General features: G+C 46.4%; 1 protein-coding gene across 3 annotated transcripts in view; it reads right to left on the bottom strand.

Moving 5' to 3' along the window:
* Nucleotides 1-1,460: 1,460 nt before the first annotated feature.
* LOC110517772 (E3 ubiquitin-protein ligase RNF38) overlaps nt 1,461-19,011 on the bottom strand; it is a 59,229-nt gene continuing 41,678 nt past the window's right edge. For 2 of the 3 annotated variants that reach the window (XM_036953927.1, XM_036953925.1), the window contains exons 6-13: nt 17,479-17,637; nt 14,032-14,199; nt 12,436-12,603; nt 8,512-8,615; nt 8,234-8,318; nt 7,122-7,243; nt 5,217-5,316; nt 1,461-4,229 (exon numbers count right to left, since the gene is read on the bottom strand). In XM_036953927.1, coding sequence (XP_036809822.1) covers nt 4,167-4,229; nt 5,217-5,316; nt 7,122-7,243; nt 8,234-8,318; nt 8,512-8,615; nt 12,436-12,603; nt 14,032-14,199; nt 17,479-17,637 — 969 coding nt within the window. In that variant the 3' untranslated portion in view covers nt 1,461-4,166. The remainder of the gene's footprint in view (nt 4,230-5,216; nt 5,317-7,121; nt 7,244-8,233; nt 8,319-8,511; nt 8,616-12,435; nt 12,604-14,031; nt 14,200-17,478; nt 17,638-19,011) is intronic. The other variant, XM_036953926.1, reaches the window with a different exon arrangement.

Raw genomic sequence — 19,011 nt, 5'->3', positions numbered from 1 at the left:
TACATACCACCATCTATATACCACTAATACATACCACCATCTATATACCACTATTACATACCACCATCTATATACCACTAATACATACCACCATCTATATACCACTAATACATACCACCATCTATATACCACTAATACATACCACCAACTAACATCTATATACCACTATTACACACCACCAACTAACATCTATATACCACTATTACACACCACCAACTAACATATATATACCACTATTTCATAATGCAATCATCACTCCATTCTACTACTTTGACCCTAACTGGTCCGACACCAGCCTCCACCTATATACCACAACCAGCCCGACGGCCTAGGAGGACGGGACTCCGGTGCGTCAGGTTCTCCCAGAGAAAGTTGTGCCGTTAAAGAGAAGGTTTTACCGTTAAAGGCCGTGCAGCTTTTACTTTTTACCATATGGCCTCTGCAGAAGTCAGGGCATTCATACGTACTGCGCTTCTCCGTGCCGCACAGAGCTGTTGTCAAGGAAGTGAGTTTGTGTTTATACAGGACCTCCCGCCCTCACCTAATATCAACCACTCATGTCAGTTGAGCAGAGCAGTTGTGAAGGAAGTTGTCAAGGAAGTGAGTTTGTGTTTATACGGGACCTCCCGCCCTCACCTAATATCAACCACTCATGTCAGTTGAGCAGAGCAGTTGTGAAGGAAGTTGTCAAGGAAGTGAGTTTGTGTTTATACAGAACCTCCCACCCTCAACTACTGTCAATCAACTTTCTAGTGTTTTCCCTGTTAGTTAACACTATCAAGGCTTCCCTTTACTGTGGCAGTTGTAGGCAGAACGCATCGGGAGTAGGATTATATTGTGCAATGACTCAGGCCCTACTCTACACAGACCGGGGAGGCGTAACCAATCAGAGCTGCAGTAGGCCTATATGCAAATAGACCATTGCCATATATAGATCTGTCTGTGCCATTTACGTAGATGGGCCGAGAGCTAGTCTCCTCTATGCTTTATATAGGAGTAGAACAGACAGTAACTAGTCCCCTCTATGCTTTATATAGGACTAGAACAGACAGTAACTAGTCTCCTCTGTGCTTTATATAGGAGTAGAACAGACAGTAACTAGTCCCCTCTATGCTTTATATAGGACTAGAACAGACAGTAACTAGTCCCCTCTGTACTTTATATAGGAGTAGAACAGACAGTAACTAGTCTCCTCTGTGCTTTATATAGGACTAGAACAGACAGTAACTAGTCTCCTCTGTGCTTTATATAGGACTAGAACAGACAGTAACTAGTCTCCTCTGTGCTTTATATAGGAGTAGAACAGAATAACTAGTCCCCTCTGTGCTTTATATAGGACTAGAACAGTTACTAAAGAGATGCCATTCCACAGTTAAATGAAGTTAAACCCACCGCCCCTCAGGAGGACAGGAGGTTGAACAGAACGACAGAATGTGAGAGAAAAGGAGAACAGACCATGATTTGGCAATTCTACATTTATTATAGAAGCAGCCTTTGAAATCCAAAAAGACTGGGGACAGGGATTAAAAATAACAATTCATTTCACCACTTAGTAACGCCTCACTATTAATAACTCTCATTAAAAATGTACAAATGTTTGTTAAAAATTTGCAATATCAAAGCCTTCAAAATGATTTTGGTTACAGATATGATACATTATGGAGAAGAAAGCTACCGACGTCATGTTAATAAATGATAACTTTTGTTTTTTAAAACAACCCAAGGACAAATGGTATGAGGAAAAAATAAACAATATGAAAAGCTGAATTCAGAATGTCCTATATTTGTATCTGAATATACATCGAGACAATGAGGTAACTGCTAGTCGTGTACCAAGCAGGAGAAACAATAACAATAATTAGAATCCTACGACACACAATGGACGCCATGACGACAGTATAACACCTTTAAACCAGGAAACAAAAAAAAAAACAGAACAGGAGAACGGAAGCTTTTTCAAACCCTGTTGCCATGGCTACGGCCAATAACTTTTTTTTTTTTTTTTAGCCTTAAATCGCAGAGCTGGGCAACATTGGACACTGGAGAGAATGGTTTATTTTCATCATGTAGGGTGAAGACCTTGTCCCAGCTAAACGCTGATCTAAAAGGTCATTAACATACCTACTGGTGACATGGCTTTAAGGAGGGTCAATCTGGGGTTTAAAAAGGCATCTCTTAGATATTAGGACACTGCAGGTGCCTGGCTGACATGGTTTAATACAACCTTCCCCTTCTACTAGCTGTCGTAAGGCTCTACTTAAGACTGTCGTAAGGCCCTACTTAAGACTGTCGTAAGGCCCTACTTAAGACTGTCGTAAGGCCCTACATAAGACTGTCGTAAGGCCTACATAAGACTGTCGTAAGGCCCTACTTAAGGTTGCTGTGAGCCTGACATAGAACGTGAATCGTGACACCGTGTGGGTGAAGGACAGTAGGAAGCCAGGACATGAACTTGACATAGGGTGACATTGTGCATGTTAAGACAGCCTTATGTAGGGCTTATGACAGCAGTTAAGGACTACTTCTAAAGACACTGGGTAGACAGAGGACACAGTGGAAAACGGGGAGGGGGGATGAAGAAGGGACCGAGAGAAAGGGGGAGGGGGGTGAGAAGCATCCTACAGGAGGAAGAGGGGATGAAGAAGGGACCGAGAGAAAGGGGGAGGAGAAGCATCCTACAGGAGGAAGAGGGGATGAATGGATACTGAACAGAAGAGTCATTGTGAACGAATGAGTGAAACCAGGCACTGATCTTCTCACTCGTGGGTCGACAGGCAAAACACATGTCCCTTTTTTTTACCAAGGAGTTAAACCCTAACTGTGATACTACCACACTACAATCACCATCATCATCATCATCATCATTATTATTGTGCCTTAAAACTAAACTTCAGATAATCTCACCTTCTCAATGTGATCTGAACGACCAGTGAAACAACGTTGGTTGGATCTCAAAATGACACCCTTATTCTCCAGATAGTTCATTACTTTGGTCGATAGATAGATAAGAGATGGTCAAATCTCAAATGAAACCACTATCATATTTCTTCCTAAGCAACTGACCAATAAGACAAATGTCGGACGTTTAGCATCGATTCATATCAGCGCGCACACACTCCTGTGCTGCGTGGGGGGTGTGCATTCAGTGTGTGTGTGAGAGAGAGAGAGTAAGCAGAGATAACGGAGGCTGATCCATCTCTCTGAAACATGGAGTGAGTGAACAGAAAAGTAGAGAGAGAGAGAGGGATGGAGTGGGAGAGGTGTGATGAGAGAGAAGGCCCTCCCCTTCCTCAATTACCCTGGTTCTGTTGTCCTTCTCCTCCCTGGAAGCCCCTCCCCTTCCTCATGAAACACTTCCTGTCTCAGTGCACAGCATCGACCAATCAGAGCGGAAAGCCCAGTGTACTGCACTGCATAAATAATACACACTGGTGTTCTAAATACAAACACACTTCCCCCATTACTGACAACGCTATATTTCTGCACACCTTCCTCCACCCAGATCATAAACCAACACTAACAACAATGTAAAGATTGTGTTGTCCTCCGTTCTCTCTCGGTTTCAGTTGGACACACATTGTAGATGTGTTTTGTAGGAGTGCAACAGCACACACATTTTAAAAAAAATTGATAAAAATGAAGAAAAAGCACCTTAATAATAAACCAAAATAACAACCCACTAGTGAAGACACATCTCAATCCAGGTTCTGACTGATTCATCACCACCAGAATATTCATATTAACAACAACAACAATGATGATGTCATAATGGTCAGAATCTTTGGGCTTCCATTTCCTCCACTGGGTTAGTCAGGACAACGACACACGTCCGAGTTTCTCCACAGCGTTCATATGACAACTCCAATCATGACTCAGGAAGGTAAGGACAGTACAAAAAGGGGGAAAAGTCCAACTGCCCCTCGTACGTGTGTGTGTGAGTGTGTGTGTGTGTGTGTGTCAGTCAAAAGGCCATTATTAGAATACCATAATCATAGGAAGAAGACAGAGTCTATTTCTTAAAGAGTTCACTTGGCGGAGGAGGGGGGGGGCATTGCTCCAAGACACTGATCTAAGGCCTGTTGTGTTTCCCTCCACTCCCTAATGCGTCAGGTTAGGATGTGGGGAGGCTGAGCGGATCCTAGATCTGTGGGGCTCGAGGTCATAGGTCATTCAGAATCCCGATGGACCTCGGAGGCGTCCGCCCGACAGATGGGACACGTTCTGTTAGCCTGGAGAGAGACAGAGAGGACACGTTCTGTTAGCCTGGAGAGAGACAGAGAGGACACGTTCTGTTAGCCTGGAGAGAGACAGAGAGGACACGTTCTGTTAGCCTGGAGAGAGACAGAGAGGACACGTTCTGTTAGCCTGGAGAGAGACAGAGAGGACACGTTCTGTTAGCCTGGAGAGAGACAGAGAGGACACGTTCTGTTAGCCTGGAGAGAGACAGAGAGGACACGTTCTGTTAGCCTGGAGAGAGACAGAGACAATTCTACTAGTCATGCACGATGTTCACTTTACAGTGCATGACAAAGCTTGTAGAATGAAGACCTGATACCTGATCAAAACACTGTTTCATCTAGTTGTGCTGTCTAACTGTTAATTAAAGCCTCTTGTATAGATATATCACCATCTCTGTCTCACCTTCAGCCTCTTGTACAGATATATCACCATCTGTCTTTTAAAGCCTCTTGTATAGATATATCACCATCTGTCTGTTAAAGCATCTTGTATAGATATATCACCATCTCTGTCTCACCTTCAGCCTCTTGTATAGATATATCACCATCTGTCTTTTAAAGCCTCTTGTATAGATATATCACCATCTATCTGTCTGTTAAAGCCTCTTGTATAGATATATCACCATCTGTCTGTTAAAGCCTCTTGTATAGATATATCACCATCTGTCTGTTAAAGCATCTTGTATAGATATATCACCATCTCTGTCTCACCTTCAGCCTCTTGTATAGATATATCACCATCTGTCTTTTAAAGCCTCTTGTATAGATATATCACCATCTGTCTTTTAAAGCCTCTTGTATAGATATATCACCATCTATCTGTCTGTTAAAGCCTCTTGTATAGATATATCACCATCTGTCTGTTAAAGCCTCTTGTATAGATATATCACCATCTGTCTGTTAAAGCATCTTGTATAGATATATCACCATCTGTCTGTTAAAGCATCTTGTATAGATATATCACCATCTGTGTCTCACCTTCAGCCACTTGTCAACACACTTGGTGTGGAACTCATGGTTACAGGGCAGGACTCTTAGCAGCTGACGAGACTCAAAGTCACACATACACACCACGCACCTGGAACAGAGAGACAACGTTAAAACAACAGAGAGACAACGTTAATACAACATACACACCTGGAACAGAGAGACAACGTTAATACAACAGAGAGACAACGTTAATACAACAGAGAGACAACGTTAATACAACATACACACCTGGAACAGAGAGACAACGTTGAAGTACCTTACTCACAGTGTCTGTTCTGATTGGTGGTTGAAGGGACTCTACTCACAGTGTCTGTTCTGATTGGTGGTTGAAGGGACTCTACTCACAGTGTCTGTTCTGATTGGTGGTTGAAGGGACTCTACTCACAGTGTCTGTTCTGATTGGTGGTTGAAGGGACTCTACTCACAGTGTCTGTTCTGATTGGTGGTTGAAGGGACTCTACTCACAGTGTCTGTTCTGATTGGTTGTTGAAGGGACTCTACTCACAGTGTCTGTTCTGATTGGTGGTTGAAGGGACTCTACTCATAGTGTCTGTTCTGATTGGTTGTTGAAGGGACTCTACTCACAGTGTCTGGTCTGATTGGTGGTTGAAGGGACTCTACTCACAGTGTCTGTTCTGATTGGTGGTTGTTGAAGGGACTCTACTCACAGTGTCTGTTCTGATTGGTGGTTGAAGGGACTCTACTCACAGTATCTGTTCTGATTGGTGGTTGTTGGGGTTGAAGGGACTCTACTCACAGTGTCTGTTCTGATTGGTGGTTGTTGAAGGGACTCTACTCACAGTGTCTGTTCTGATTGGTGGTTGTTGAAGGGACTCTACTCACAGTGTCTGTTCTGATTGGTGGTTGTTGAAGGGACTCTACTCACAGTGTCTGTTCTGATTGGTGGTTGTTGGGGTTGAAGGGACTCTACTCACAGTGTCTGTTCTGATTGGTGGTTGTTGGGGTTGAAGGGACTCTACTCACAGTGTCTGTTCTGATTGGTGGTTGTTGAAGGGACTCTACTCACAGTGTCTGTTCTGATTGGTGGTTGTTGAAGGGACTCTACTCACAGTGTCTGTTCTGATTGGTGGTTGTTGAAGGGACTCTACTCACAGTGTCTGTTCTGATTGGTGGTTGTTGAAGGGACTCTACTCACAGTGTCTGTTCTGATTGGTGGTTGTTGAAGGGACTCTACTCACAGTATCTGTTCTGATTGGTGGTTGAAGGGACTCTACTCACAGTGTCTGTTCTGATTGGTGGTTGTTGGGGTTGAAGGGACTCTACTCACAGTGTCTGTTCTGATTGGTGGTTGTTGAAGGGACTACTCACAGTGCCTGTTCTGATTGGTGGTTGTTGAAGGGACTCTACTCACAGTGTCTGTTCTGATTGGTGGTTGTTGAAGGGACTCTACTCACAGTGTCTGTTCTGATTGGTGGTTGTTGAAGGGACTCTACTCACAGTGTCTGTTCTGATTGGTGGTTGTTGGGGTTGAAGGGACTCTACTCACAGTGTCTGTTCTGATTGGTGGTTGTTGAAGGGACTCTACTCACAGTGTCTGTTCTGATTGGTGGTTGTTGAAGGGACTCTACTCACAGTGTCTGTTCTGATTGGTGGTTGTTGAAGGGACTCTACTCACAGTGTCTGTTCTGATTGGTGGTTGTTGAAGGGACTCTACTCACAGTGTCTGTTCTGATTGGTGGTTGTTGAAGGGACTCCTCACAGTGTCTGTTCTGACTGGTGGTTGTTGAAGGGACTCCTCACAGTGTCTGTTCTGACTGGTGGTTGTTGAAGGGACTCTACTCACAGTGTCTGTTCTGACTGGTGGTTGTTGGGGTTGAAGGGACTCTACTCACAGTGTCTGTTCTGATTGGTGGTTGAAGGGACTCTACTCACAGTGTCTGTTCTGATTGGTGGTTGTTGGGGTTGAAGCGATAGGAGGGAAGTTGTTCTATGTCAGCCTTGGTCAGTCCTCTGGGTTTAGCCTCGCCCAGACGCTCTGCTAGGTTCAACAGGGCCTGGAGGTCAGACAGGGGGGGGGTTAAAGGTCAGGGAAGAGCCTATTGTCCTCCCATCTACCCTAGGTGCTTTCAGCCTTGAGGACATAACAGCATTGGGATTGATAGACACTATCATGTTCTGCTTTGTGTACATGTACACACTAATCAACAGGTTTTAATCCATTTAGCCCACTGAGCCGAAGCCTTGGGCATTAGCTATTGGAACTAACACGAGGCTAGATGCTTCAGCCAACACCAGACTGTAGTTCATTAAAACTACCTTCACTACATTAGAGTTGACTAGACCATATAGTTAGCTCTGTGGCTAGCTTACCTCCACTAGACCATATAGATGTATAGTTAGCTCTGTGGCTAGCTTACCTCCACTAGAACATATAGATGTATAGTTAGCTCTGTGGCTAGCTTACCTCCACTAGACCATATAGATGTATAGTTAGCTCTGTGGCTAGCTTACCTCCACTAGACCATATAGATGTATAGTTAGCTCTGTGGCTAGCTTACCTCCACTAGACCATATAGATGATTAGTTAGCTCTGTGGCTAGCTTACCTCCACTAGACCATATAGATGTATAGTTAGCTCTGTGGCTAGCTTACCTCCACTACACTAGACCATATAGATGTATAGTTAGCGCTGTGGCTAGCTTACCTCCACTACACTAGACCATATAGATGTATAGTTAGCGCTGTGGCTAGCTTACCTCCACTACACTAGACCATATAGATGTATAGTTAGCGCTGTGGCTAGCTTACCTCCACTACACTAGACCATATAGATGTATAGTTAGCTCTGTGGCTAGCTTACCTCCACTACACTAGACCATATAGATGTATAGTTAGCGCTGTGGCTAGCTTACCTCCACTAGACCATATAGATGTATAGTTAGCTCTGTGGCTAGCTTACCTCCACTAGACCATATAGATGTATAGTTAGCTCTGTGGCTAGCTTACCTCCACTACACTAGACCATATAGATGTAGCTAGCTTACTTCATAGTTCTCTACCTCTCCATCATCCACATCTAACTCTAGACTGATGGTAGGACCGACTGTAGGGCCCACTGGAAGCATCGACCTGTGAGACAGGAGATGGAGAGACAGGGGAGAGAGAGAAGAGGGGGAGAGAGGAGATACATTTGAATAAACAAAATGATCACCACGCCTAATATAACATCACACTGTATTATACCATATAAACCCATGATTTGTTCCAACGTGTACTGCATACCAGGTGCCGCTACAACAACAAGAGAAGAAGAAGTACTCACAGGAAGTAAGGCAGGAAGCCTGGGTGGTAGGGGGGCGGGGGCACGGTCTGCTGGGAGCGGTAACGACGCCCTGTGATTCGCCGAGGCATGAAGTGGGGGTACGGCTGGGAGAGGGACAGAGGAAGGAACGGTAAGAACCCTTCATAGAGGTGAGGACATGTTGTTCTCCATCTGTGTGTGTGTGTGTGTGTGTGTGTGTGTGTGTGTGTGTGTGTGTGTGTGTAACATACTGTTATAGTAACATGTTATGAAATCTGTTGTGAATGCATTGTATCGTTTTTAAAAATGCATAACTGCCTTAATTCTGCTGGACCCCAGGAAGAGTAGCTGCTGCCTTGGCAGGAACTAATGGGGATCCATAATAAACCCCAGGAAGAGTAGCTGCTGCATTGGCAGGAACTAAATGGGGATCCATAATAAACCCCAGGAAGAGCAGCTGCTGCCTTGGCGGGAACTAATGGGGATCCATAATAAACCCCAGGAAGAGTAGCTGCTGCCTTGACGGGAACTAATGGGGATCCATAATAAACCCCAGGAAGAGGAGCTGCTGCCTTGGCAGGAACTAATGGGGATCCATAATAAACCCCAGGAAGAGTAGCTGCTGCCTTGGCAGGAACTAATGGGGATCCATAATAAACCCCAGGAAGAGTAGCTGCTGCCTTGGCAGGAACTAATGGGGATCCATAATAAACCCCCAGGAAGAGTAGCTGCTGCCTTGGCAGGAACTAATGGGGATCCATAATAAACCCCAGGAAGAGTAGCTGCTGCCTTGGCAGGAACTAATTGGGATCCATAATAAACCCCAGGAAGAGTAGCTGCTGTCTTGGCAGGAACTAATGGGGATCCATAATAAACCCCAGGAAGAGTAGCTGCTGCATTGGCAGGAACTAAATGGGGATCCATAATAAACCCCAGGAAGAGTAGCTGCTGCCTTGGCAGGAACTAATGGGGATCCATAATAAATCCCAGGAAGAGGAGCTGCTGCCTTGGCAGGAACTAATGGGGATCCATAATAAACCCCAGGAAGAGTAGCTGCTGCCTTGGCAGGAACTAATGGGGATCCATAATAAACCCCAGGAAGAGTAGCTGCTACCTTGGCAGGAACTAATGGGGATCCATAATACACCCCAGGAAGAGTAGCTGCTGCCTTGGCAGGAACTAATGGGGATCCATAATAAACCCCAGGAAGAGTAGCTGCTGCCTTGGCAGGAACTAATGGGGATCCATAATAAACCCCAGGAAGAGTAGCTGCTGCCTTGGCAGGAACTAATGGGGATCCATAATAAACCCCAGGAAGAGTAGCTGCTGCCTTGGCAGGAACTCGATCCATTATAAACCCCAGGAAGAGTAGCTGCTGCCTTGGCAGGAACTCAATCCATAATAAACCCCAGGTAGAGTAGCTGCTGCCTTGACAGGAACTAATGGGGATCCATAATAAACCCCAGGAAGAGTAGCTGCTGCCTTGGCAGGAACTAATGGGGATCCATAATAAACCCCAGGAAGAGTAGCTGATCCTTGGCAGGAACTAATGGGGATCCATAATAAACCCCCAGGAAGAGTAGCTGCTGCCTTGGCAGGAACTAATGGGGATCCATAATAAACCCCAGGAAGAGTAGCTGCTGCCTTGGCAGGAACTAATGGGGATCCATAATAAACCCCAGGAAGAGTAGCTGCTGCCTTGGCAGGAACTAATGGGGATCCATAATAAACCCCAGGAAGAGTAGCTGCTGCCTTGGCAGGAACTAATGGGGATCCATAATAAACCCCAGGAAGAATAGCTGCTGCATTGGCAGGAACTAAATGGGGATCCATAATAAACCCCAGGAAGAGTAGCTGCTGCCTTGGCAGGAACTAATGGGGATCCATAATAAACCCCAGGAAGAGGAGCTGCTGCCTTGGCAGGAACTAATGGGGATCCATAATAAACCCCAAGAAGAGTAGCTGCTGCCTTGGCAGGAACTAATGGGGATCCATAATAAACCCCCAGGAAGAGTAGCTGCTGCCTTGGCAGGAACTAATGGGGATCCATAATAAACCCCAGGAAGAGTAGCTGCTGCCTTGGCAGGAACTAATGGGGATCCATAATAAACCCCAGGAAGAGTAGCTGCTGCCTTGGCAGGAACTAATGGGGATCCATAATAAACCGCAGGAAGAGTAGCTGCTGCCTTGGCAGGAACTCGATCCATAAATAACCCCAGGTAGAGTAGCTGCTGCCTTGACAGGAACTAATGGGGATCCATAATAAACCCCAGGAAGAGTAGCTGCTGCATTGGCAGGAACTAATGGGGATCCATAATAAACCCCAGGAAGAGTAGCTGCTGCCTTGGCAGGAACTAATGGGGATCCATAATAAACCCCCAGGAAGAGTAGCTGCTGCCTTGGCAGGAACTAATGGGGATCCATAATAAACCCCAGGAAGAGTAGCTGCTGCCTTGGCAGGAACTAATGGGGATCCATAATAAACCGCAGGAAGAGTAGCTGCTGCCTTGGCAGGAACTCGATCCATAAATAACCCCAGGTAGAGTAGCTGCTGCCTTGACAGGAACTAATGGGGATCCATAATAAACCCCAGGAAGAGTAGCTGCTGCATTGGCAGGAACTAATGGGGATCCATAATAAACCCCAGGAAGAGTAGCTGGTGCCTTGGCAGGAACTAATGGGGATCCATAATAAACCCCCAGGAAGAGTAGCTGCTGCCTTGGCAGGAACTAATGGGGATCCATAATAAACCCCAGGAAGAGTAGCTGCTGCCTTGGCAGGAACTAATGGGGATCCATAATAAACCCCAGGAAGAGTAGCTGCTGCCTTGGCAGGAACTAATGGGGATCCATAATAAACCCCAGGAAGAGTAGCTGCTGCCTTGGCAGGAACTTGATCCATAATAAACCCCAGGTAGAGTAGCTGCTGCCTTGACAGGAACTAATGGGGATCCATAATAAACCCCAGGAAGAGTAGCTGCTGCCTTGGCAGGAACTAATGGGGATCCATAATAAACCCCCAGGAAGAGTAGCTGCTGCCTTGGCAGGAACTAATGGGGATCCATAATAAACCCCAGGAAGAGTAGCTGCTGCCTTGGCAGGAACTAATGGGGATCCATAATAAACCCCAGGAAGAGTAGCTGCTGCCTTGGCAGGAACTAATGGGGATCCATAATAAACCCCAGGAAGAGTAGCTGCTGCCTTGGCAGGAACTAATGGGGATCCATAATAAACCCCCAGGAAGAGTAGCTGCTGCCTTGGCAGGAACTAATGGGGATCCATAATAAACCCCAGGAAGAGTAGCTGCTGCCTTGGCAGGAACTAATGGGGATCCATAATAAACCCCAGGAAGAGTAGCTGCTGCCTTGGCAGGAACTAATGGGGATCCATAATAAACCCCAGGAAGAGTAGCTGCTGCCTTGACAGGAACTAATGGGGATCCATAATAAACCCCAGGAAGAGTAGCTGCTGCCTTGGCAGGAACTAATGGGGATCCATAATAAACCCCAGGAAGAGTAGCTGCTGCCTTGACAGGAACTAATGGGGATCTATAATAAACCCCAGGAAGAGTAGCTGCTGCCTTGGCAGGAACTAATGGGGATCCATAATAAACCCCAGGAAGAGTAGCTGCTGCCTTGGCAGGAACTAATGGGGATCCATATTAAATACAAATAATTAGACGAGTGGCCGTGCAAGACAGCCCTTGGGTAGGTGTTTTGATGGCTAGCATGAGGTATGTGCGAACAGATCCTGTGACAGGGAGTCGTGATGAGACAGGAACTGGAGGGGGGCAGGGAGGAAGGGTGAGCGAGGTACTGGGGGTTGGGGGGGGGCACCTTACCACTCCGAACAGCTCCTGTGACAGGGAGTCATGATGAGACAGGAACTGGAGGGGGGCAGGGAGGAAGGGTGAGCGAGGTACTGGGGGTTGGGGGGGGCGTCTTACCACTCCGAACAGCTCCTGTGACAGGGAGTCGTGATGAGACAGGAACTGGAGGGGTGTGGAGGGGGCCAGGGAGGAGGGGTGGTGTCCTCCATGAGGGTAGTTGAACCCCCCTCCCACAGACAGGTGCTCTCCAAGCAGCTCCACCTCGTTCTCTATCCTCTGCAACGGCTATGACAGGGATGCAAAGGGTTATGTAGGGTCATAAGCATACAAAAAGGGCTATGAAGGGTCATAGGTATACTAAAAGGGCTATGAAGGGTCATATGCATACAAAAAGGGCTATGAAGGGTCATTGGCATATTAAAAGGGCTATGAAGGGTCATAGGCATATTAAAAGGGCTATGAAGGGTCATATGCATACAAAAAGGGCTATGAAGGGTCATTGGCATATTAAAAGGGCTATGAAGGGTCATAGGCATATTAAAAGGGCTATGAAGGGTCATTGGCATACTAAAAGGGCTATGAAGGGTCATAGGTATACATAAGGGGACTATGTGCTGTTACAACTTGTTCTCTAGTCTCAAGGGTTCTCTAGGCCAGGGGGGGAAAGTTTATAATGGACTCTAAAACTGTTATGTCAAGTCACTTTCACTAATGATAATTAAAGTCAAAGTGAGCACATAGGGAATAGAAGGCAATTTAAGATGTGAATATGAGACTGAACCATTCTGTGACTAAGCAGAACAGCAGCAACTTATTTAACCAAGTAGTAACAATGCAGATTCAACATTACAAAACCAGGGTCTGGGCGGCACCACTACCTTAATGGTTAATGGGCCTGGACGGCACCACTACCTTAATGGTTAACGGGCCTGGACGGCACCACTACCTTAATGGTTAACGGGCCTGGACGGCACCACTACCTTAATGGTTAACGGGCCTGGACGGCACCACTACCTTAATGGTTAAAGGGCCTGGACGGCACCACTACCTTAATGGGCCTGGACGGCACCACTACCTTAATGGTTAAAGGGCCTGGACGGCACCACTACCTTAATGGGTCTGGGCGGCACCACTACCTTAATGGTTAACGGGCCTGGACGGCACCACTACCTTAATGGTTAAAGGGCCTGGACGGCACCACTACCTTAATGGTTAGAGGACCTGGACGGCACCACTACCCTAATGGTTAAAGGGCCTGGACAGCACCACTACCTTAACGGGCCTGGACAGCACCACTACCTTAATGGTTAAAGGGCCTGGACGGCACCACTACCTTAATGGTTAACGGGCCTGGACGGCACCACTACCTTAATGGTTAACGGGCCTGGACGGCACCACTACCTTAATGGTTAAAGGGCCTGGACGGCACCACTACCTTAATGGTTAACGGGCCTGGGTAGTCCCACAGGGCGGCACACGATTGGCCGAGTGTCGTCTGGGTTAGGGGAGGGTTTGGACGGGGTAGGCCGTCATTGTAAATAAGAATGTATTGAAGAGTCATTACATCTATTGCATGATATTAAAAAAACAAACTAGAGTGGGTACTTTGAAAAACACGGACATTAAAAACAAAAACTAGATTGGATCCTTGGAGAAACCGCCATAAATACAACCCCTGATTATAATGAAAATCAAGAGTGATGTGTTTCTTACCGATCTGGACTGTTGTGTCGGGAAGGGAAGGAAGTGTCCAGGTGGAGGGAGGTGAGGGGGGTGGTGAGAGAGGTGGGGAGGGGGGAGGAGGAAAGGAGGATCATTGGAGAGGAGGGAGGGAAAGGAGTAGGGCACTGGTAAATGCTGCACCGAACACGCCCCCAGCATCTGAGAGAGAGAGAGAGAGAGAGAGAGAAAGTGAGGTCTGATTCTACTGTGAATGACAATTACATATCTGCATTTAATTATTTCTGCCACCAGGGGTCAGCACACACCAACAAGCATAGCAACGTCATTACACCAGAGGACAGGAAACATCAACAAGCATAGCAACATCATTACACCAGGGGACGGTGGAGTGGAATGATAGCTAGACAGACTGGTACCCAGACTAGAACCAAGGAGTGGAATGATAGCTGACTGGTAACCAGACTAGACCAAGGAGTGGAATGATAGCTGACTGGTAACCAGACTAGACCAAGGAGTGGAATGATAGCTGACTGGTAACCAGACTAGACCAAGGAGTGGAATGATAGCTGACTGGTACCAGACTAGACCAAGGAGTGGAATGATAGCTAGACAGACTGGTACCAGACTAGACCAATGAGTGGAATTATAGCTGACTGACTGGTATCCAGACTAGACCAAGGAGTATAATGATAGCTAGACAGACTGGTATGATAGCAGACTGGTACCAGACTAGACCAAGGAGTATAATGATAGCTAGACAGACTGGTATGATAGCAGACTGGTACCAGACTAGACCAAGGAGTGGAATAATAGCTGACTGGTACCAGACTAGACCAAGGAGTAGAATGATAGCTAGACAGACTGGAATGATAGCTGACTGGTACCAGACTAGACCAAGGAGTGGAATAATAGCTGACTGGTACCAGACTAGACCAAGGAGTGGAATGATAGGTAGACAGACTGGAATGATAGCTGACTGGTACCAGACTAGACCAAGGAGTGGAATGATAGCTGACTGGTACCAGACTAGACCAAGGAGTGGAATGATAGGTAGACAGACTGGAATGATAGCTGACTGGTACCAGACTAGACCAAGGAGTGGAATGATAGCTAGACAGACTGGTACCAGACTAGACCAAGGAGTGGAATGATAGCTGGCTGGTACCAGACTAGACCAAGGAGTGGAATGATAGCTGGCTGGTACCAGACTAGACCAAGGAGTGGAATGATAGCTAGACAGACTGGTACCAGACTATACCAAGGAGTATAATGATAGGTAGACAGACTGGAATGATAGCAGACTGGTACCAGACTAGACCAAGGAGTGGAATGATAGCAGACTGGTACCAGACTAGACCAAGGAGTGGAATGATAGCAGACTGGTACCAGACTAGACCAAGGAGTGGAATGATAGCTAGACAGACTGGTACCAGACTAGACCAAGGAGTATAATGATAGGTAGACAGACTGGAATGATAGCTGACTGGTACCAGACTAGACCAAGGAGTGGTATGATAGGTAGACAGACTGGAATGATAGCTGACTGGTACCAGACTAGACCAAGGAGTGGAATGATAGCTAGACAGACTGGTACCAGACTATACCAAGGAGTATAATGATAGGTAGACAGACTGGAATGATAGCTGGCTGGTACCAGACTAGACCAAGGAGTGGAATGATAGCTAGACAGACTGGTACCAGACTAGACCAAGGAGTATAATGATAGGTAGACAGACTGGAATGATAGCTGACTGGTACCAGACTAGACCAAGGAGTGGAATGATAGCTAGACAGACTGGTACCAGACTAGACCAAGGAGTGGAATGATAGGTAGACAGACTGGAATGATAGCAGACTGGTACCAGACTAGACCAAGGAGTGGTATGATAGGTAGACAGACTGGAATGATAGCTGACTGGTACCAGACTAGACCAAGGAGTGGAATGATAGGTAGACAGACTGGAATGATAGCAGACTGGTACCAGACTAGACCAAGGAGTGGTATGATAGGTAGACAGACTGGAATGATAGCTAGACAGACTGGTACCAGACTAGACCAAGGAGTGGAATGATAGGTAGACAGACTGGAATGATAGCAGACTGGTACCAGACTAGACCAAGGAGTGGTATGATAGGTAGACAGACTGGAACGATAGCAGACTGGTACCAGACTAGACCAAGGAGTGGAATGATAGCAGACTGGTACCAGACTAGACCAAGGAGTGGAATGATAGGTAGACAGACTGGAATGATAGCAGACTGGTACCAGACTAGACCAAGGAGTGGAATGATAGGTAGACAGACTGGAATGATAGCTGACTGGTACCAGACTAGACCAAGGAGTGGAATGATAGGTAGACAGACTGGAATGATAGCAGACTGGTAACCAGACTAGACCAAGGAGTGGAATGATAGGTAGACAGACTGGAATGATAGCTGACTGGTACCAGACTAGACCAAGGAGTATAATGATAGCTGACTGGTACCAGACTAGACCAAGGAGTATAATGATAGCTGACTGGTACCAGACTAGACATTTGTAGCTGAAATGTTGTGGCCTCTTGAACATGACCCAGGAGAACCAATTCAAGGACTGGCGTTAAGACCCAAGGTGGTAGTGTTGTCCTGACGACCACACACACACTACGGTCTCTACTCACAGGGTGGTAGTGTTGTCCTGACGACCACACACACACTACTGTCTCTACTCACAGGGTGGTAGTGTTGTCCTGACGACCACACACACACTACTGTCTCTACTCACAGGGTGGTAGTGTTGTCCTGACTACCACACACACACACTACTGTCTCTACTCACAGGGTGGTAGTGTTGTCCTGACGACCACACACACACTACTGTCTCTACTCACAGGGTGGTAGTGTTGTCCTGACGACCACACACACACTACTGTCTCTACTCACAGGGTGGTAGTGTTGTCCTGACGACCACACACACACACACTACTGTCTCTACTCACAGGGTGGTAGTGTTGTCCTGACGACCACACACACACACACTACTGTCTCTACTCACAGGATGGTAGTGTTGTCCTGACGACCACACACACACTACTGTCTCTACTCACAGGGTGGTAGTGTTGTCCTGAAGACCACACGCACACTACTGTCTCTACTCACAGGGTGGTAGTGTTGTCCTGACGACCACACACACACTACTGTCTCTACTCACAGGGTGGTAGTGTTGTCCTGACGACCACACACACACACTACTGTCTCTACTCACAGGGTGGTAGTGTTGTCCTGTACTGAAGACCACACACACACACACACACACTACTGTCTCTACTCACAGGGTGGTAGTGTTGTCCTGACGACCACACACACACTACTGTCTCTACTCACAGGATGGTAGTGTTGTACTGAAGACCACACACACACTACTGTCTCTACTCACAGGGTGGTAGTGTTGTACTGAAGACCACACACACATACACACACACTACTGTCTCTACTCACAGGGTGGTAGTGTTGTCCTGTACTGAAGACCACACTGCATGCTGGGATCTGTTGTTGAGAGGAACAGACAGGAGGGAGGTGCTGTCCTGTATACAGAGGAGCTACCAGACCATGATGAGAAGGGACAGGAGTCACCGTATAGGAGACTGGGACTGAGGCCTGTTGGAGAGAGACAGAGAGGGTTAATATATAGGAGACTGGGACTGAGGCCTGTTGGAGAGAGAGAGTTAATATATAGGAGACTGGGACTGAGGCCTGTTGGAGAGAGAGAGAGAGAGTTTATATATAGGAGACTGGGACTGAGGCCTGTTGGAGAGAGAGGGTTAATATATAGGAGACTGGGACTGAGGCCTGTTGGAGAGAGAGAGTTAATATATAGGAGACTGGGACTGAGGCCTGTTGGAGAGAGAGAGAGAGAGTTTATATATAGGAGACTGGGACTGAGGCCTGTTGGAGAGAGAGGGTTAATATATAGGAGACTGGGACTGAGGCCTGTTGGAGAGAGAGAGTTAATATATAGGAGACTGGGACTGAGGCCTGTTGGAGAGAGAGAGAGTTTATATATAGGAGACTGGGACTGAGGCCTGTTAAGGAGAGAGAGAGAGAGAGTTTATATATAGGAGATTGGGACTGAGGCCTGTTGGAGAGAGAGAGTTAATATATAGGAGACTGGGACTGAGGCCTGTTGGAGAGAGAGAGTTAATATATAGGAGACTGGGACTGAGGCCTGTTGGAGAGAGAGAGTTAATATATAGGAGACTGGGACTGAGGCCTGTTGGAGAGAGAGAGTTAATATATAGGAGACTGGGACTGAGGCCTGTTGGAGAGAGAGAGAGTTAATATATAGGAGACTGGGACTGAGGCCTGTTGGAGAGAGAGAGTTAATATATAGGAGACTGGGACTGAGGCCTGTTGGAGAGAGAGAGAGTTTATATATAGGAGACTGGGACTGAGGCCTGTTGGAGAGAGAGAGTTAATATATAGGAGACTGGGACAGAGGCCTGTTGGAGAGAGAGAGTTAATATATTAATTTTAAAAATAGTTTTCATTTAACTAGAAAAGTCAGTTAAGAACAAATTCTTATTTACAATGACGGCCAAACCCGGACAACGCTGGGCCAATTGTGCGCCACCCTATGGGACCTCTCACCATTACAATAACCAGGGAGGTTAGCATTTTATATCATAACCCCTCCAAGACATGCTAACCTCTCACCATTACAATAACCAGGAAGGTTAGGATTTTATATCATAACCCCTCCAAGACATGCTAACCTCTCACCATTACAATAACCAGGGAGGTTAGCATTTTATATCATAACTCCCCTCAAGACATGCTAACCTCTCACCATTACAATAACCAGGGAGGTTAGCATTTTATATCATAACTCCCCTCAAGACATGCTAACCTCTCACCATTACAATAACCAGGGAGGTTAGCATTTTATATCATAACTCCCCTCAAGACATGCTAACCTCTCACCATTACAATAACCAGGGAGGTTAGCATTTTATATCATAACTCCCCTCAAGA

This window comes from Oncorhynchus mykiss, chromosome 19, assembly GCF_013265735.2.
Source record: "Oncorhynchus mykiss isolate Arlee chromosome 19, USDA_OmykA_1.1, whole genome shotgun sequence".
Classification (NCBI taxonomy): Eukaryota; Metazoa; Chordata; class Actinopteri; order Salmoniformes; family Salmonidae; genus Oncorhynchus; species Oncorhynchus mykiss.
This window is presented reverse-complemented; position numbering and strand designations above follow the sequence as displayed.